Source organism: Megalobrama amblycephala, linkage group LG9, assembly GCF_018812025.1.
Source record: "Megalobrama amblycephala isolate DHTTF-2021 linkage group LG9, ASM1881202v1, whole genome shotgun sequence".
Lineage (NCBI taxonomy): Eukaryota > Metazoa > Chordata > Actinopteri > Cypriniformes > Xenocyprididae > Megalobrama > Megalobrama amblycephala.
This window is the reverse complement of record NC_063052.1, coordinates 35,231,416-35,253,404: the sequence shown is the minus strand read 5'-3', so window position 1 is coordinate 35,253,404 and position 21,989 is coordinate 35,231,416. Positions and strand designations below refer to the sequence as shown.

General features: G+C 34.4%; 2 protein-coding genes across 3 annotated transcripts in view; one reads left to right on the top strand and one right to left on the bottom strand.

The window, feature by feature from the left end:
• Positions 1 to 220: 220 nt before the first annotated feature.
• rragcb (Ras-related GTP binding Cb) lies at positions 221 to 14,007 on the bottom strand. The gene is made up of 7 exons (XM_048203096.1): positions 13,603 to 14,007; positions 12,129 to 12,332; positions 11,791 to 11,990; positions 8,342 to 8,456; positions 8,016 to 8,158; positions 6,488 to 6,636; positions 221 to 2,170 (listed from the first exon to the last, which is right to left on the bottom strand). Exons 1-7 carry the CDS (start codon positions 13,786 to 13,788, stop codon positions 1,992 to 1,994), a joined length of 1,176 nt encoding a protein of 391 aa, XP_048059053.1. The 5' UTR covers positions 13,789 to 14,007; the 3' UTR covers positions 221 to 1,991.
• A 334-nt stretch (positions 14,008 to 14,341) lies between these two features.
• trappc9 (trafficking protein particle complex subunit 9) overlaps positions 14,342 to 21,989 on the top strand; it is a 258,472-nt gene continuing 250,824 nt past the window's right edge. For both annotated transcript variants that reach the window (XM_048203094.1, XM_048203092.1), the window contains exons 1-4: positions 14,342 to 14,482; positions 15,293 to 15,893; positions 20,258 to 20,403; positions 20,922 to 21,047. In XM_048203094.1, the coding sequence (XP_048059051.1) occupies positions 15,310 to 15,893; positions 20,258 to 20,403; positions 20,922 to 21,047 (856 nt within the window). In that variant the 5' untranslated portion in view covers positions 14,342 to 14,482; positions 15,293 to 15,309. The remainder of the gene's footprint in view (positions 14,483 to 15,292; positions 15,894 to 20,257; positions 20,404 to 20,921; positions 21,048 to 21,989) is intronic.

Genomic DNA, 21,989 nt, shown 5'->3' with positions numbered 1-21,989 from the left:
TGTTTTAAACATTATGCATTTACATTAAATTAACGAACGTATTAAAAACAAACAGTTTTGCCTCTAAATTCATTACCTACTGCTGTCTTTCCTCAGAATTATATTCAGATTACTTCTACTTATGCGCTTCAATTTGCCGCTTTCGACGGACAGCGACCTCTAGAGGTGACACGAGAGAAACACACAACACCATAGGTGTACAGACGACTGAGACCATGGATCAAATGAATATAGCTTTAATTTATCAGCGTGCTCTGAGACAAAATATACCATAAGTAAACAAATCTCATTTTCTTGATATTTTACAAGTAATAATCTTTATATTTCAATCACAAAATTAATATCATATTCTTTTACACTTTATTAGAAAAAAAAAGAAACACACACACACACACACACACACACACACACACACACACACACACACACACACACACACACCACACACACACACCCACACCCACACACACACACACACACACACACACACTCATTCTACAATCACATTCAGCAGTGAGTTTCTTACACACTTAATTACACAGACACACAGCCCACATTATATCAATTCAAGAAAGGGGAATTTTTGAATATGACTAAAACAATGAATCACGTAAAAAGGAAAAAGGGTTATTTTGGACCCAGGGACTTCACATATGAAAACATAATACCTTTATCTCATTTTCAACAAACTTGAGCATTATTATTCTGTGTTCCCCACGTATCTCAGTATATCAGAACTGTGCAAGAACCATTTAATGGCAAAACACGCTTCCTGTTAGTCAGCGCTGATGCTTAAAAAAAGTCTCTGTATGTGATTCATTTTACTGTAAGTTCACAGAAACATAATGACGTTCACAAACGTCTTTAGCCTTTTCTCCCTTTATTTTCCCTTTGTATAAGTCAGGAGTAAATAACAGCGAGAGCCAACACAATCACAGGACTGGCCAATATTAACAACTGCAATCTTAAAGATGGGGTGGTCTGGGGATTTTGCTACAAAAGGAAGTGAAACAGCATTAACAGATCTGTTTCATGGGTGAATCTAACATGTCCGGGTCATATTTCACCCCAAAATCAAAAGCATGAAATAGGAAAAAATATTGCTTAAAGAAAATGAAGCCTATTTCTAATTTAGTTGTTACATTGTGACAATTTTTTAAATGCAAATTAAGCACCATTTTAACCAAATTCATAATACTGTAAAAAAACAAAAACAAAACTGTATTCTCATTAAAAATGTGAAAAATATATTATTTTGAATGGTAAAGAATTTATATATTACACATTGATCGTACAACATTTATACTGATTTAAATAATACAGTACAATAAAATACTGCATTTAAGTAATGAAAAACTGAGAATTACAAAAAAAGTTATCTTTTTCAGCAGTGATGAGAATTTGGGTAAAATGTGTTTCGTTAAAAACAATGTAAACATTTTAATGCACCTAAAAACAGGCTAAATTTTATTTAAGCAATTTTCTCATTTTGATTTTTGGGTGAAATATCACTTGAACGTTTTGTTTTTTTGTGAGATTCACACTCAAACCTCTGAAAAGTGGGATGTGCCTTGTGGAAACTACCTAGACAGCACTTTTAGCCACCTTAAACACATAAGGATATAAAAAATGATAGGCAGCTCACTAGTTTTGAGTCTAGATGTGCTCACTGTGACACTTCTGACACCATTTCATTGTGCCTCATTCTGTTGGCTAAACTAAAGTTTTCCATTTCCCTCTATTACAACAGCTGATGCTGTGTTTGCACACAATCTCTCTCTCTCTCGCTCTCTCTCACACACACATACATCAAAATATCATAAAAAAGCAGCAATGTAGTCTCTTCTGTATGAGTGTCCTGTTGTGTCTCTCAGGTCCTGGAACAGCAGGTATAACTAGAGAAACGCTCCAGTAATCTCACATGTACCTTAGCGCATGTTCAGCGCACTAGTGTGAAGGCCCTGTGTTCTTAGAGGTCCGTGTGTCCTGGGTTAAACCAGGCTCCTGGGTGTACCGTTCATCGCTGCCGATTTGAGCCGGGCCAGACCGTTACCGCTGCTGCTGGGGGGGCTGGACTGCACCGCCGCTCCTGTCCTTTGGGTGGAGCTGCTCACCTCAAATACCTCGTGGATGGCCTTTCGAAAGCAGTGGAAGTTGTAGTCTATCAAGCCTGTAGAAGATAGAGACATGAGATATGTTCGGAAGCACATATTAACACACTACTCGATTTAATATGCCGCATCTTTTAGTAACAAACAATACGGAACCCATAAAGGGGCATGGTGGTGGAAAAAATAAAGAGATGGGGGACCAAACATTTGCTTTCCCCTGAGAAATGTGTTCGCTCGCAAAACTTTTGCGCTCCCCAAGAAACATTTTGTTCGCTCGCAAAACATTTAATTTACCCAAAGAGCTTTTTTCTTGCAAAACATGTGTCCCCCCCAAAAAAACTTTTCGTTCACTTGCAAAACATTTACGTTCCCATGAAATTTTGCGTTCACTTGCAAAACATTTGATTTCCCCACAGAGCATTTTCGTTTGCCCAAAAAACTTTTGCGTTCCCCCAAGAAACTTTATGTTCGCTCGCCAAACATTCGCTTCCCCTTAAGAAACGCAAGTGTAAATCAAATATTTTGCGTACACTTGCAAAATATTGCAAGTTGCAGTTGCAAAACATTTGCAACTGCAGTTGCAAAACATTTGATTTCCTCAAAGAGCATTTCTGTTCGCTCGCCAAACATTCGCTTACCCCTGAGAAATGCGTTCCTTCGCAAAACTTTTGCGTTCCCCAAGAAACTTTTTGTTCTCTCGCAAAACATTTAATTTACCCAAAGAGCATTTCTTTTTTCTTGCAAAACATTTGTGTCCCCCCCATGAAAATTTGTTCGCTAGCAAAACATTTGCGTTCCTAAATAACTTTGCATTCACTTGCAAAACATTTGATTTCCCCAAAGAGCATTTCCGTTTGCCCGCAAAACTTTTACGTTCCCCCAAGAAACTTTATGTTCGCTCGCCAAACATTCGCTTCCCCCTGAGAAATGCGTCTGCTCGCAAAATATTTGCGTCCCCCCAAAAAACTTTCCTTTCACTCACAAAACATTTGATTTACCCAAAAAGCATTTCTGTTTGCTCGCAAAACATTTGCGTTCCCCTGAGAAACGTTACGTTCGCTCACAAAACGTTTTCGTTCTCCCAAGAAAATTTGTTCGCTCACAAAACATTTGCGTTCCTTAAAGGCGCTCTAAGCGATTCTGAGCGGAGTAACTTCCTGTTGACGTTCGAAGTGTTGTCAAACAAAACAGAGGCTAGCTAGACCCTCCCTCCTACTCCTCCTGGCCCTCCCCTCCGTGCTTCCTGAAACAGTCATGAACGCGCATTTAAAATGTAAGTAGCTTGCGTATTGACGCTGCTTGTCGGTTATTGGCTGGAGCATGTTTATTATGTTAAGTGGTCCAGGCTGCACCAGTTTGTTTTTATTGCAGTTTTTGAAGCTTGAGGCGACTACAGAGACCACGTTTTTTTACAGTGTGTTCAAGGGACAGGCAGCTAGCGCATAGTGAGGAGATGTTTGCGGTATGTGACAAAAAAAAGGGCCTAAAAACGCGTCAAATTGCTTAGAGCGCCTTTAATAACTTTGCATTCACTTTCAAAACATTTGATTTCCTCAAAGAGCATTTTTGTTTGCTCGCCAAACATTCGCTTACCCCTGAGAAATGCGTTCCTTCGCAAAACTTTTGCGTTCCCCAAGAAACTTTTTGTTCGCTCGCAAAACATTTAATTTACCCAAAGAGCATTTCTTTTTTCTTGGAAAACATTTGCGTCCCCCCAAAAAAACTTTTCGTTCGCTTGCAAAAGATTTACGTTCCCACAAAATTTTGCGTTCACTTGCAAAACATTTGATTTCCACAAAGAGCATTTCCGTTCACCAGGAAAACTTTTACGTTCCCCCAAGAAACTTTATGTTCGCTCACCAAACATTCGCTTTCCCTTAATAAGAAACGTATCCGCTCGCAAAATATTTGCGTCCCCCCAAAAAAATTTCCTTTCACTCGCAAAACATTTGATTTACCAAAAAAGAATTTATTTGCTTGCAAAACATTTGCGTTCCCCCAAGAAATGTTGCGTTCGCTCACAAAACGTTTTCGTTCTCCCAAGAAAATTTGTTCGCTCGCAAAACATTTGCATTCCTAAATAACTTTGCATTCACTTGCAAAACATTTGATTTCCTCAAAAAGCATTTCTGTTCGTTCGCCAAACATTCACTTACCCCTGAGAAATGCGTTCCTTCGCAAAACTTTTGCGTTCCCCAAGAAACTTTGTTCGCTTGCAAAACATTTGATTTCCCCAAAGAGCATTTCTGTCTGCCCACAAAACTTTCGCGTTCCCCCAAGAAACTTTATGTTCGCTCGCCAAACATTCGCTTCCCCCTGAAAAGCGCGTCCGCTCACAAAATATTTGCATGCCTCCAAAAAAACTTTCCGTTCACTCGCAAAACATTTGATTTACCCAAAAAGCATTTCTGTTTGCTCGCAAAACATTTGTGTTCCCCCGAGAAACGTTGCGTTCGCTCACAAAACTTTTTCGTTCTCCCAAGAAAATTTGTTTGCTCGCAAAACATTTGCGTTCCTAAATAACTTTGCATTCACTTGCAAAACATTTGATTTCCCCAAAGAGCATTTCCGTTTGCCCGCAAAACTTTTACGTTCCCCCAAGAAACTTTATGTTCGCTCGCCAAACATTCGCTTCCCCTTAAGAAACGCGTCCGCTCGCAAAATATTTGCGTCCCCCCCAAAAAACGTTCCTTTCACTCGCAAAACATTTGATTTACCCAAAAAGAATTTCTGTTTGCTCGCAAAACATTCGCATTCCCCTGAGAAACGTTGCGTTCGCTCACGAAACTTTTTCATTCTCCCAAGAAAATGTATTCGCTCGCAAAACATTTGCATTCCTAAATAACTTTGCATTCACTTGCAAAACATTTGATTTCCTCAAAGAGCATTTCTGTTTGTTCGCCAAACATTCGCTTACCCCTGAGAAATGTGTTCCTTCGCAAAACTTTTGCATTCCCCAAGAAACTTCCCAATCATTCGCAAAACATTTGATTTACCAAAAGAACATTTCTGTTTACTCGCATTTTTGCGTTCCCTCGAGAACTGTTGCGTTCGCTCACAAAAACTGTTGCGTTCTCCCAAGAATATTTGTTTGCTCACAAAACTTTTGCGTTCCCGAGAAACTCTGCGTTCGCTCACAAAACTTTTGCATTTCCTCTAAAAACTTTTTAAATTCCATCGCATAAACTTTTGAATTCCCCTGAGAAATTTGGAGCAAAGTTTCTTGGAGGAGTGCAAAATCATTATATAACATATCAATATATATTTTTTTCATCCCATTTCATATTTTTGTCCATCCCCATCTCCCTTTAGGGGCTCCGTAAACACTGTGGTGCTTTTATTATTTTGCTGGTTTGAGCTGTCTGTAATGGCATGAGTTTCAGGCCGGACTAAATACGCGAAAAAGCGTTTGGGAAAACCAATCATTTTTGCTTATGCTGGTGGAGCAGAAATGATACATATGTCATTAAAAGTCCTCTGTTGACCAAAGTAACTTATCACATCTTGGAAATGATGATTATATGAGTAGCTATGTTTTCATTCAAAGCTCAAATTTAACTTTTGCACATAAGTGGAATAGTGCTTAAAACCATTTTCATCCCATGTGCTCAAGAGAACAAAATAGTCTCTTCCTGGGAAATTAGCACAAAGTATCTTTAATAAAAATGGAAGCTGCTGGGGGCTTCCCTGAGGCTCTTTTTTCACACATCATAAATTATTCACGCCTCAGAGCGTGTGGACTGTGGATGAAATGCAATAAACACTGTCATGTTATCTTTCATTCGGAGGAGGAACGCAATCGTCTGAGACAGTACTGGGAGATCATTAAACCCAACCATTCTGATGACAAACTTTGGATTAGGCAGAATGACCAAACTGACATTTGAGATGTTGTGTGATGAAATTGGTATGCTGATTAGTCTAGTTATCCAATCATATCCACTGTTGAGGCAAAGTCACATAAGGGTTTTTTTTTGTTGTGCATCAAGGGATTTATTCAGTAAATGTGTTTCCATCACAGTTTATGCACATGTCTTCTTATTGGATAAAAAAATGTATCTGCCTCAATTAAGTGCATAAGTTTTATGCATATTTTTAGAATTTATATGCAACTTTGTATTTCAATCCAGTGTTTTTTATGCCATACCCTAACATTTGCATAAAAATAGGTGGATGGAAAGAGCTAGTGAAACAAAAATAGTCTTTAACAGGGGTTCATTTTTGCAAATTAAGCTGACTAGTTTTTATTTAGTGTGACAAAGGAAAGTGAAATCAATCAAGTAAATCATTTAATTCTAGACCTGCAGAATAAATTACAGTATAACTTCATACAAATCTGATATTCTATATTGATCGATCATGTCAAATGTCTGTACCTTTCCTCTCAAAGCTCTCCTCTCTCAGGATGCAGACCAGAGCCAGAAACTTGGTAACTTCCTTCAGGTAAAGCACAGTGGTGTTGTTCAGCTTTATGATGGCCAGAGACTCTTTATCATAAGCGTTACCGTTGCCGTCGTCTTTTAGACTATACGTTCAACAAATAGACAAAAACAAAAAACAAAACTCATAATAGGATACAATATATTACATTCGTCTTATACCTTACACTCTCAGCATAAAAAAGAGATACAAGTTTGAAATAATAATATATATTTTAAAGGTGCCATAGAATGGAAAATTGAATGTAACTTGGGATAGTTGAATAACAAGAGTTCAGTACATGGAAATGACATACAGTGAGTCTCAAACTCCATTGTTTCCTCCTTCTTATGTAAATCTTATTTGTTTAAAAGACCTCTGAAGAACAGGTGAATCTCAACATAACACCGGCTGTTACGTAACAGTCGGGATCATTAATATGTATGCCCCCAATATTTGCATATGCCAGTCCATGTTCAAGGCATTACACAAGGGCAGCCAGTATTAACGTCTGGATCTGTGCACAGCTGAATCATCAGACTAGGTAAGCAAGCAAGAACAATAGTGAAAAATGGCAGATGGAGCAATAATAACTGACATGATCCATGATATTTTTAGTGATATTTGTAAACTGTCTTTCTAAATGTTTTGTTAGCATGTTGCTAATGTACTGTTAAATGTAGTTAAAGTTACCATTGTTTATTACTGTATTCACGGAGACAAGACTGTCGTTATTTTCATTATTAAACACTTGCAGTCTGTATAATTCATAAACAACTTCATTCTTTATAAATCTCTCCAACAGTGTAATGTTAGCTTTAGCCACGGAGCACAGCCTCAAACTCATTCAGAATCAAATATAAACATCCAAATAAATACAATACTCACATGATCAGATGTATGCATGCAGTATGCATGACGAACATTTTGTAAAGATCCATTTTGAGGGTTATATTAGCTGTGTGAACTTTGTTTATGCTGTTTAAGGCAGTCGCAAGCTCGGGGGGGTGGAGCGCGAGGATTTAAAGGGGCCGCAGCCTGAATCAGCACATTTGTAATTATGCCCCAAAATAGGCAGTTAAAAAAATTAATTAAAAAAAATCTATGGGGTATTTTGAGCTGAAACTTCACAGACACATTCAGGGGACACCTTAGACTTATATTACATCTTGTAAAAAAATGTTCTAGGGCACCTTTAAAATAGTATACACTACCCTTCCAAGGTTTGAATGAATTAAAATATATAGATTTTATGCATTGTATAATATTTCACAATATTACCATTTTTACTTTATTTCTGATCGAATAAATGCAGCATTAGTGAGCATAAGAGGCTTCTTTCAAAAAAAACAAAAAACAATTACAGACCCCAAACGCTAGTGTACTTTTTATAGAGCACTGCAGTGTAGTGAAGACAAATGAAGCTCTAGGCCTTCAGGATGGACATATTCATCAGTTTTGGTTTTCACGTTCACAGTTTCTCACCCGTAAATACATGAGACGTCAATGACGACATCGATCATGTCACAGCAGAGCTCGTACGACTGCATGTCCACTGGAGAGCTGTCCGTGGCGATGTAGATCTTACTGACCACATCGAACAGGAACGCTTTCTCAATCCCAGAATTCTGAGAGGGAAAAATGCATTTACAAATATACACTTAACAGTTCTGTTATTCATCTGCATCGATAAACACCAATAAAAGCATTTAGAGCCGAGACGTTTTATCTAGACCAAGGAAAGTTGGACATTAGTGAAATCTGATACTGGAAGCATTTACTCTTTATGAGTAAAGCAGCTGTGTACATACAGAGATGAATATGTTGAGGAGGTTTTCCAGCGTAGGCAGTTGAGGGATGAGTTTCTGGACCACCTTACTGAAGGCCTCAAATATGGAGTGATCATAGATGCTGGTGAGATAAAAACTGAAGACAAAAAAAAGAGAAATATCACTCATTAACGTAACATATTCATTGATAATAGACACATTACATCCAGAATGCCAGGAAATGAGCTTCAAAAAATAAAAAGCCTATTAAATTGAAATTACGGTTTAAAAAATAACATAAAACTCACTGAGCTTCCATAATGTGACATATTTTTGAGTATATCAGAAAAGTGGGCTTAGGTTTATTAATTTTCCTGGCCTGTGAGACCTTGGTCAGCAGATTAAAAAAAGATGTATCAGTGGTATTCAGTAGGTTTCCCTAATAAACTTACATTGCTGAATACAGCACAATAATGTAAGAGACATTTGTTAAGGAGGTTAATAAGGTCAGTTTTGATAGCATATAGACTTGACCAGTAAAAGGACTATTCATCTCCCCTGGATATATAATATTATGAGAAGAGCTTGTATTGTTTCATTACCAGTGTTATAGAGCTGCACAATTAATCGTTAAAAGATTGCAATCTCTATTCAAACACCCATGCAATCTTATTTATAAAAGACAATGACTCAAAGCAAACATTCCAATCTGCATTAGTGCCGCCGCTAAGCTAGAGAGAGCAGTTCTCATGTATGAAACAGCTTCAGTGACAGTCTTTCAACCACTTATCATTATTTCTGTGTTACAATCATTAAAATACTGGGATAAAAGTTTCAGATATAAACACTACATAAGCGATCAAAAGAAAGCAAATCACCTTTTGAAAGTACTGAGACACTTCAAATAAATATTGTATCAGTTACACCAGTATACCAGCAGGTGGCGACAAGTGACTTTAAAAAAAACTGTCATTGAATCATTCATTAAAGAGATCAAAAACGCCAATTCATCCAGCAATGAAGCAAGTGAAGTCTTTATGAGTGAGTCATTGAATCATTTATTCAATCCTATTAAAATATAATTAATTCAAATTAGTTAAATATTTTTAAATAGACTGCAGCAATTAACATTTTTTCAGAAACTCTTGTAAATGACATGTTATTGTTTAGTTGTCTATTCAGAATTGTGATCTCTACTTAAACCAACAAATAGCGATTCTCAATTTATCCAGAATTGTGCTATTATCATGTTATTTTATATTCTGTAACAGTTGTTATAATTATTTTAAATTAGCATTTATATGTATGTATAATTTTCAGTTTTCATTGTAAGTTTTAGTTATTTTGTTATGTGCTTTTGTCATTTTTTTAATATTTCAATTTAGCTTTAATTTATTTTTTATTTCAGTTAGACGCCAAGGCAACAAAATTTTTTTTTAAATGTAATATTTATGTTTTATTTAAGCTTTATTTCAATTAGCGAAAACATATTTCACGCGTTATTTTTTTATTTTAATTTCAAGTTTTGTTTAACAATATTAACACTGTTCATTACACATTTTTGCAGGAATATCGCTGTAGCCCAGCTGAAAGCACAGCTTAAAGGGTTAGTTCACCCAAAAATGAAAATTATGTCATTAATGACTCACCCTCATGTCGTTCCAAACCCGTAAGACCTCCGTTCATCTTCGGAACACAGTAAGATATTTTAGATTTAGTCCGAGAGCTTTCTGTCCCTCCATTGAAAGCGTATGTACGGTATACTGTCCATGTCCAGAAAGGTAATAAAAACATCATCAAAGTAGTCCATGTGACATCAGTGGGTTAGTTAGAAGTTTTTGAAGCATCTAAAATACATTTTGGTCCAAAAATAAAAACTACGACTTTATTCAGCATTGTATTCTCTTCCGGAATCCATTCCATTGGATTGATTCCACTGAATTGATTCTATTGAATTGATTCCACTGAATTGATTCCATTGAATTGATTCCACTGAATTGATTCTACTGAATTGATTCCACTGAATTGATTCCATTGAATTGATTCCATTGAATTGATTCCATTGAATTGATTCCATTGAATTGATTCCATTGGATTGATTCCATTGGATTGATTCCACTGAATTGATTCCACCAAATTGATTCCATTGAATTGATTCCATTGAATCCTTTCCATTGAATCCTTTCATCTGTCGGCATTGGTAATGCACTTTTACGTGGTTGTTTTTGGCGATTAGGACATCCACGACATGCACACTTACGCACCATTTTAAAAAATATAGCAATACCAAAATACAAACAATGTAGAATAGCTTGAATACAGCGTGCGTCTCCCTCAGACTGTAAACGAAGCTCGGGCGCACCTGATAACACGTCAGCAACGTCACTACGGAGTCGTGAACCCGGATTGACAACAGATCCGGAAGAGAATACAATGCTGAATAAAGTCATAGTTTTTGTTATTTTTGGACCAAAATGTATTTTCGATGCTTCAAAAACTTCTAACTAACCCACTGATGTCACATGGACTACTTTGATGATGTTTTTATTACCTTTCTGGACATGGACAGTCTACTGTACAAACACTTTCAATGGAGGGACAGAAAGCTCTCGGACTAAATCTAAAATATCTTAAAGGTCCCGTTCTTCGTGATCCCATGTTTCAAACTTTAGTTAGTGTGTAATGTTGTTGTTAGAGTATAAATAAAATCTGTACAATTTTAAAGCTCAAAGTTCAATGCCAAGCGAGATATTTTATTTAACAGAAGTCGCCTACATCGAACGGCCAGTTTGGACTACATCCCTCTACTTCCTTCTTTAATGACGTCACTAAAACAGTTTTTTGACTAACCTCCGCCCACAGGAATACACAAGAGTTGCGTTTGTAGAGTGTGTTTGTCGCCATGTCGTCGAAACGCTGTTATTTTCATCCCGCAGTCCAATCACCGGGTCTGATTCCGGCTCAAATCGATAGGGTAAAATTAAAGACATGTTTACAATAACACTGAGCGCGTGCATCTCCACGTTATGGTAAGAGGTGTGACCTTTCCGGGACCTTTCCGCTAAGCTGCTGTCGAATCACAACACAGGAACCGCTGGCACAATCAGAACTCGTTACGTTTTTCTGAAGGAGGGACTTCATAGAACAAGGAAGTCATCAGCCCGTTTTTATGACAGTGGAAACAGCGGTATACAGATAAGTAAATTATGTGAAAAATACTGTGTTTTTTTACACGCGAAACATGAACATGTTATATTGCACACTATAAACACAATCAAAGCTTCAAAAAACCACGAAAAACGGGACCTTTAAACTGTGTTTAAGATACGGAGATGAATGGAGGTCTTACGGGTTTGGAACGACATGAGGGTGAGTCATTAATGACAGAATTTTCATTTTTGGGTGAACTAACCCTTTAATCCTTTCAAACACTCTTTATCTGTCATTCTACTGTATCAAGGCAAATTGATCAGTGCATAAGGACGACCGACCTGAGGTGAAGCTTTTCCAGACTGGCGTCAGCTAGATCATCATTGGCTCTCTGATGAATGTCTCTCTGCGTCTCTATCTTATGATCGTCTGATAAACCGTCCACCTTATGTATAAACACCTCGAAATTGATCTCCGGGTTCACCCTGAACGCCCGCGACACTGTCAGATGTAGCCGCCCTAATGCTTCTACATAGTCATCCTACAGGGAGAGACATCCAAACACAATATCATTAACAGCCGGGAATGGAGCCAATTCTCACGCCGTACAAGGAAAAATGAAAGCAAGCAGTTTGAATGACAAGACAATCACTCTTATATTTTCATGGTGTTGGTTTACCTGAGCATCGATGACAAATATCAACGCGCCTGTGCCCCTGAAAATCATCTCGTAATCGAAGGTGGGGTCGAAAAAGTCCACTTGCCCAGGAAAGTCCCATATGTGAAAGTTGACGAAGGAACTGCCGGAGATGTCGTCCTTGTAGATCTTGTTGGTGCTCTCCAGGAAAAGCGTCTCATTGGGAGACATCTTATGAAACACCACCTGAGATTCAAAACATTAAACCACAGGCGAATATGGACATATAGATATTAAAAAAAACAGATCTGATGTATTCATTATTTCACACAGCAATAAAATCATCTTTTATATATAAACAAATGACAAAAATGATATTTCATCCTAATGCAGAAAATGAGTTCCAGAGGATGGGGAAGTTTAAGCAACATTAAATGTTACTTAATAATAAAAGGAAATATTATTTTGCAATTACGGTTTACAACATTTGAAAGGTATTTCACGTGGTTATGTCAGCAGAAATAGCAGATGTTCCGTTAAAAAAAATTAAGATAAAAGCATTTGTTTTCTTTTGCAATAACATGAATTGATGAATCGTGAGAAATGTACTACAAAAGAAAAGATTCATTTTAATTTCAAGTTAACTTCAGTCAACAAGTGTTCAATAAAAGTTGCATTAATCTGACCTGAAATAAAAATATACAGGGGAAATTATATATATATATATATATATATATATATATATATATATATATATATATATATATATATATATATATATATACGCTTTCATTATGCATTCTTGAGTGCATCAATTGCTGTAATATTGTTGCAACCCAATAAATAATATATATATAACATTTAATATTATTATTTAATTAATATAATATATCAAAGGAGTAATATATTATATACCAATAATAATATATAAATATTAATCCAAAAATATTAATCTAATACAATGATTTAATAAATGAGAGTCTGATCAGAACATCACATCTGTAGTTTACAAAATAGGAAAAACCATGGTACTTTTGGACATATTAAAATGGCAATGCTATGATTTTGTACACTACTATAATGTTACACTTATAATGTTAGTAGGAAGTAAGTAATATAGCACATACAATAATAATAATAATAATAATAAAAAAAACATACTGACCTCATAAGCAAGTAGCTACTGTGTAGGTACCATAGTACAGTGATGATGGTAATTATGATACTTTGAAATGTACTATTCCATATTACTTTTAGTAATATGGCACTATGGTAATACCATGAACATGTACCATGGTATTCTCGAACCACCGCGGTATATATCAAAGTACAAAGGTACAACCATCCGATACCATGATTGTACCATAGTACTGCCACAGTACAGTTTTGTAAGAAATTGCATACCTAAGTACTTCAAAGAACACCATGGTATTACCATCCTGGTAGTGTTCAAAACTAGTGCATTACCATAGTACTTTTTTTGTAAGTGCATTGCTGTATCCAAATGGGATCTGACCTTCTGGATGGAGGATTTCCCGCTTCGCCTCAGTCCCATCAGCAGGATTCTGGGTTTATTGTCTGCAGAGGGAGAGTTTTCCAGGTTCTCCTGCATCATGTCCATGTTTTCCACGCCGTAGCCGAAATCTTTAGGGAAAGAGTCCACCAGGCTTCCGGCTAGCTGCTCCTCGTACTCAATCGACATTATAAATCTATTTTTAAGCTTTAAATCCTCTTGATCTGTCTATGTTGACTCTGTAGGATCCGTTTGAGTAATTGAGGTGGGATCAGTGTGGATTAAATGTTTAGTTTGGATACAGATGAGGAGGTTTCATAGTGGGAAGCGGTTAGCTTGCTGCATGAACACAAACAAACGGGAAGCTGATCATATGACAGGCGCAAAGGAGGAACGCCTGCAGGCGAGCGGAAAGGTCTTACGCGTGAGCAGTCTATGAGTGGAGCGGTCTCTCAGATGATCAACCTCTCTTTCACACTGGAAACATTTTCTGAACATATGAAATGCGATGAAATGTGCTATTCACAAGCCCAATATTTTTATTTTTATTTTTTAACTTTTAATTCCGCCATCTATTTGTTTGTGATAGAACAGAAGTTTGAGATAGAATTTTACTCTAAAAATAAAATAAATTGTTTGTTTTTTTTCTTTTTACTCGTTCTTTATATTCATGTTTTCTGTAAAGCTGCATTAGAGCAAGCTGTAATTTAAAAAGCGCCATACAAATTGAATTGATCAATCCCTTTATAGTGATAAAATTATTATTATTAATGAATGTTGGAGCTCATCCAATAGGGGGCGCTTGTGGACACGAATATGAGTCACGCCTCTCACAGACAAGACAGTAGCAGAAGAAGCAGCAGTGTATACAGGAAGAGCGTTTGTGAGTAAAAACAAGCGTTTACACACATATTTTAAACGTATATGATTATCCTTTCAGCATTATTTCGAAATAAATATTACACTTTATGTTGTGAGGTTTATAGCGTACTTAATTGCGCCGTTGTCACATTGATATCTGCTGATGAACTTGAAAATGTTTCATTCAAACACGCCTTAGAAAACAGACCAAAATAAACACAAATATGTTACACAAATATATAATTTTGAATTAATAAACAACGATAATTGTTTCATGAAACATACCGAATTCAATAAATTAATTGAACGTTTAATTGAAGACTGAAACATTTGGCTGTTTGTTCTGCTGGTTTGTTTATATTGCTACATGTTATAATGCATTCATGTTTTATTCAGTTTATGTTTATGAATATGTAAAATATGACATATTTTGAGAATTTTGTATTACACGGTACAAGATTACAAAGTAATTTCTGTCAAATGTGAAACTAATGTAGTTTCAGTTCATTTCAAGTGAAGAAAATTGAATAATAAGAGTTTGAAATGTCAATCATTTTAATAAGCTATATATATAAATATATATATATATATATATATAATATATATATATATAAAAAAATGTATGTATGTGTATATATATATTACACATATAAATGCATGTGTGTGTATTTAGATATACATATTAAAAATACACAGCACACACATATTATGTAAACACAAACTTTTATTTGGGATTTTTATATATATTTGACCTGCTTTATGTAAAATCATCACTTTTATAACTTGCCATAATAAAAGAATCTGTGGTTTTTGGATTGTTTTCCTTCTCTAGAGTCACTGTATGCAGACATGAGTGTCCCAGACTACATGCAGTGTGCTGAGGACCATCAGACAGTCCTGGTGGTGGTCCAGCCCGTGGGGATCGTCCCAGAGGACCAGTTCTTCCGCATCTACAAACGCATCGTCAGCGTGAGCCAGGTCAGCATACGGGACTCCCAGCGCGTCCTGTTCATCCGATACCGGCACCATTACCCCCCTGAGAACAACGAGTGGGGTGACTTTCAGACTCACCGCAAAGTCGTGGGTCTCATCTCGGTGACCAGCTGCAACACGGCAAAAGAGTGGCCTCAGACATCAGACCGTTTCCACGGGCAGAAGGAGGTGTTCGGCTCCACGCTGTACGACTCGCGGCTGCTGGTGTTCGGGCTGCAGGGGGACGTGGCGGAACAGCAGCGGACCGATGTGGCGTTTTACCCCAGCTATGATGACTGTCCTGATGTGGAGAAGCGGGTGGAGGATTTCGTTGAGTCTATATTTATCGTCCTGGAGTCGAAAAGGCTGGACAGAGCAACCGATAAATCTGGTGATAAGCTACAGCTGCTGTGTGTGCCGTTCGAGAAGAAGGACTTTGTGGGGTTGGACACAGACAGCAGGTGAGTTTGGGTTCTGGGAATGTGTTCAAATGATAAACTACTGAGAAATGACCTCATCTTTATTGGTGATCATCAGCATAATGGTCAACCCATATGGGTTTTTCAATAGTCGAGAAGGGTGGCTGATGAAACTTCAATTACCATTTATTTATTATCTTGCTAATGCAAACATCAGGGATACACAATATAAAGGTACCATATCATTTATCAGCTGATATTAATGATGTTTTGGTTACACTTTATTTTAAGTTGACGTTCTTACATTGTATTTACTCAAATAAGTACTGAGTAATGCTAATTAATTAAATGTACTTACTGTACTATGAGTTACGGTTAGGGTTTGGTTTATTTTCATTTTTAATAGTAAAATTTATCATTTTAATAGGGTTAGTTATTTGTAATTATGCATAATTTACTGTTATTACTATAGTAAGTACATGTAGTGACATAACTACTTCAAAAGAGTTTTTTTTTTTTTTAACATTTAAGTGACCTTTACCATCATCTAATGCTCACTTAAAGTTCATCTTTACAGACACCAGAAATTTAATATCACTTTTAAATGTAACTTTTGCAAATATCCTAATCAATATATGTGTTTTAGTACTGTACTGTACATTATGATGTTGTGATGCATACATTTATTTGTAGCATTTATATTGACTGGTTTTCGTTATTTTATTTTTCATTATTATTTCAACCATGGATTCCCCAAACCTTTTTGTCAGCTTAACCAATTTGGCCTAAAATATATACTTTTTTCTGTATTTTTGATCAAATAAATGCAGTGTTGATGAGTCACTTCAAGAACAATTAAAATAGTAATGTTTTCAAACTTTTGACTGGTACTGTATACACACACATTTATTTATTTATATATAAATAAATGTATATTATATTTATATATTGTTTTAAGTGTTTTATTTTGAATTTATTTATATATCATGATATAATTAATTATTAGCTTTTTATCAACTCAGGAACCCCCTGCTGTTCCCCAACAAACTCCTGTTTGGGAAACTCTGATTTAGACAAAATAGTACAACATTTTAACATCGTCATTTGTTAGTTATTATCCATAACATGAAAATAATTGACCTATTAAAGGATCCCTAATCACTATTATTACATGTAGTTTATACTAGCCGTTTTTGGAATGAAGAGATTTAAAATAAAAAAAATAAACTTTGACATGTAATGCATCCTAAATTAAGACTGGATTTCACAGCGGTAAATACTGGATTCCCAAGAGTCCCACAATATGATGGTTTTGCCTGTAGTTCAACCGTGCATGATCTTCTATCCTGTTTCATGAGTTTTGCCATTTGTTTTTCATGGTTGTTGTTTTTTTTCTTCCCTTCTCTTGTTTTGCCTTGTTTTATTTGTCTTTCTTCTTTTTTTTCATACTGTCCTGTGAGTTTATTATGGGGTGTGAAAAGGTGAGCCGGTAGTTCTGTCTCCTGCTTTAGTTCATTCTTACCTGATCAGCCTCTTCCTCTCCCCTTCAGTGACACAGTGGTTGGACCTCGATTCTCTTGTGTCTCAGTTTAGAGTAGAAAGGTCAAACTAATTTTTGGGATGAAAGTCAATGCGCAGGAACAGAAAAAAGAGCTTTCAGCAGCGTATAATCTTTGTGTCCTTATGTCGTCTCTGATTCGAAATTTGGGCAAGATTCTTGGGGTCCTGGTGCCTGACAGGGTCACGTGTTTGATCAAGTATACCGTCTCTCTCTGTCTGCTTTAACTACAGAAGCACATGGATGTCATTCGGTAATTCATGAGTGATTGCACGCAAAGCTTTGTGCTCATCTCATCTACGGTCACGGCATGAATTTGAAAATGGCATCCATTTCTAAAAATACTCTGAGTTTAGTTGTATTTGCTCCATTGTAGGATGTAGGTTTTTGATCTAAAGTTAAATATAGATTATAAATATTGATTGTCTATAAGTGTATAAATTTTAAAATATATAATATAATATAATATAATATAATATAATATAATATAATATAATGTTTAAAATGTTATATTAAATAATGTAAAGCAATAATATTAATATTTTTATTTTTAAATTTTTATTTATACTAATACATTTTAAATTAATACTTTATATATTGTTTATCAATATTAGGGATGTATGGATATAGACATTTTGGCTTATAATATAATATAATATAATATAATGTGTTTAAAAATATTATTAAATAATGTAAAGCAATAATATTAATATTTTTATTTTTAAATTTTTATTTATACTAATACATTTTAAATTAATACTTTATATATTGTTTATCAATATTAGGGATGTATGGATATAGACATTTTGGCTTATAATATAATATAATATAATATAATATAATATAATATAATGTTTAAAATGTTATATTAAATAATGTAAAGCAATAATATTAATATTTTTATTTTTAAATTTTTATTTATACTAATACATTTTAAATTAATATTTTATATATTGTTTATCAATATTAGGGATGTATGGATATAGACATTTTGGCTTATAATATAATATAATATAATATAATGTTTAAAAATATTATTAAATAATGTAAAGCAATAATATTAATATTTTTATTTTTAAATTTTTATTTATACTAATACATTTTAAATTAATACTTTATATATTGTTTATTGTTTATCAATATTAGGGATGTATGGATATAGACATTTTGGCTTATAATATAATATAATATAATATAATATAATATAATATAATATAATATAATATAAATTGTGTTTATATATTATGTAATTTTTAAAATATTTTTTATTTATACTAATAAATATTAAATTAATATTTTATGTTTTATTTATCAATATTAGGGATTTATGGACTTAGACATTTTGGTTAATGTAATTATAATATAATATAATATAATATAATATAATATAATATAATATAATATAATATAAATTGTGTTTATATATATTATATTAATGTAATTCTATTTTAAAATATTTTTATTTATATTAATACATATTAAATTAATATTTTATGATTTATTTATCAATATTAGGGATTTATGGACTTAGACATTTTGGTTCATATAATATAATATAATATAATATAATAAATATAATATAATATAATATAATATAAATTGTGTTAATATATATTCTTTTTTAAATATTTTTATTTATACTAATAAATAGTAAATTAATATTTTATGTTTTATTTATCAATATTAGGGATTTATGGACTTTTGGTTAATATAATATAATATAATATAATATAATATAATATAATATAATATAATATAATATAAATTTTGTTTATATATATTATATTAATGTAATTCTATTTTAAAATATTTTTATTTATACTAATAAATATTAAATTAATATTTTATGATTTATTGATCATTATTAGAGATTTATGGACTTAGACATTTTGGTTAATATAATATAATATAATATAATATAATATAATATAATATAATATAATATAATATAAATTTTGTTTATATATATTATATTAATGTAATTCTATTTTAAAATATTTTTATTTATACTAATAAATATTAAATTAATATTTTATGATTTATTTATCATTATTAGAGATTTATGGACTTAGACATTTTGGTTAATATAATATAATATAATATAATATAAATTTTGTTTATATATATTATATTAATGTAATTCTATTTTAAAATATTTTTATTTAGACTAATAAATATTAAATTAATATTTTACGATTTATTTATCATTATTAGGGATTTATGGACTTAGACATTTTGGTTAATAATATAATATAATTTAATATAATATAATATAATATAATATAATATAATATAATATAATATAATATAATATAATATAATATAATATAATATAATATAATATAATATAATATAATATAATATAATAAATTCAGTTTCTCTTCTGTCTAACTCTCTCTTGAATAACACTTGACCCTCTTGCACACTATCTATAGGGGTCCTTCCACCACAGTTTTATGTTTATAAACATGAAATCCTTTATTTTTTAGTTTCTTCATCCCCATGGGATAGACATCAAGGTGCTTTTTGACCCCTTTAGCTGAAATCCCCACCGTTTTGCCTGTGCATCCCCTTCCCTCTGCATCCGTCTTCACCTCCAGCTTCTCTCTCTGTCTGTAAATCCTGGGCTAAGACAGAAGACAAAGCTTAACGCAAAACCACATCAGCATATTTGTGTTCCATACAAGCGAGCCAAATGAGACGACATCGATCCACCGCTGATAAAAATAACTTTAATTAAATATGGCTGACGTCACCTGCACTTGGCTGCGAGCGTTGATTAAGAACTGAGCTCTGTGCGTAAACGCTGAATGTTTATCTGACGCCTGTTGCCTCTGCTCCTCCTCAGGCACTACAAGAAACGCTGTCAGGGCCGCATGAGGAAACACGTCGGGGATCTGTGTCTGCAGGCGGGGATGCTGCAGGACGCCCTCGTACATTATCACATGGCCGTGGAGCTGCTGCGGTCTGTCAATGACTTCCTGTGGCTGGGAGGTAAGATGGGGATTAATGATTTATAGGGTGTGTTCACACTTGGCAGGTTTAACTTGATTAAAATGAACTCTGTTGCGATTGCTCTGTTAGTGCATATTTTTTGAATATAGCTGTGATTGTGTTCATCTAAAAATAGAAATATACACCAAGGATGGCTTGAGGGTGAGTAAATCATGGGATAATTTTCATTTTTGGGTGAAATAACCCTTTAAAACCTATTTTAGAAGTACACGTTATTTTTTAAAATGCATTTTGCAACTATCACTTTATTGTATCACCTCAAGTGCAACCAAAACACTTCAACATTACTACATGAAACTGGTGTAATAGAATCACTTATATGTGCAAATTTACATCCTATCTTCAAACTCAAACTTCACTTTCTTCAACACTTCAACTCAGCTGTGACATTCTCAGTCTTTGCCCGAATGGATCTTGCTTTCCCAAAGACGTGCCTTACAGATAAACTGTCCAGTGATGAATTGGAACAGTGAAATGGTTTGTGTTTTGTTCCTCAGCTGCTTTGGAGGGACTGTGCTCTGCGTCTGTCATCTTCCATTACCCAGGAGGCACTGCGGGGAAGAGCGGAGCCCGCAAACCTGGCGTCTCCTCTGCTGCTGACGCTGGAAAGAGACACAGACCCGGTCAGTGCGGTCAGACACATCTACAGCATCCCACTTTATCTTACCAAACTGAGACCCCATGATTTTGTTCTTCATATTTTTTGTTTTGGTTTCTTGAGAGATTCTTTTGCTTATCTTTGCTTTGATTAATTCATAATGATACCATTAAAAGGCTTGTGATTTTGAATCATGCACCTTTATTCAAAACTTTTTTTTCTTCGCACACTCACATATATTCAAGAAAGAAAATCTCCTATGGGAACTTAATATGTTTTTATTTACGTGATGAATGAATGTGTGTGAATAAGTGTTTTAAGTGAGCACACGAGTGAACGAGGATGCATGTCTCTTGTGTGTCTCAGATGTAATTTACTGCTCTTGGTTTAATGTTTGTTTCTTTAATGAAACATCATTCAGAATGAATCGTCACCTTTTCTTCACAGACAGCAGCAGAAGTGTTCAGTCTACAGCAGAGACAGTCATTATTATCACTCATTCTCATCTGTGAGGGAACCTCAGTTATTCTGATCTAGAACAGGGGAGCATCAGATTGTTCTAGAGCAGAGAATCAGAGAAACTTTCCTTTCCTTTCCTTTCCTTTCCTTTCCTTTCCTTTCCTTTCCTTTCCTTTCCTTTCCTTTCCTTTCCTTTCCTTTCCTTTCCTTTCCTTTCCTTTCCTTTCCTTTCCTTTCCTTTCCTTTCCTTTCCTTTCCTTTCCTGAATTTCCTTTTTTGTCTCCCTTTCCTTTCATTAATTTATTTTCATTTCCGTTTTTCAGTTTTTCTTTTTTCTATTTTTTCCTTTAATGTCCCTTTCTTTTTTCTTTTCTTTTTCCTTTCCTTTCCTTTCCTTTCCTTTCCTTTCCTTTCCTTTCCTTTCCTTTCCTTTCCTTTCCTTTCCTTTCCTTTCCTTTCCTTTCCTTTCCTTTCCTTAATTTCCTGAATTTCCTGAATTTCCTTTCCT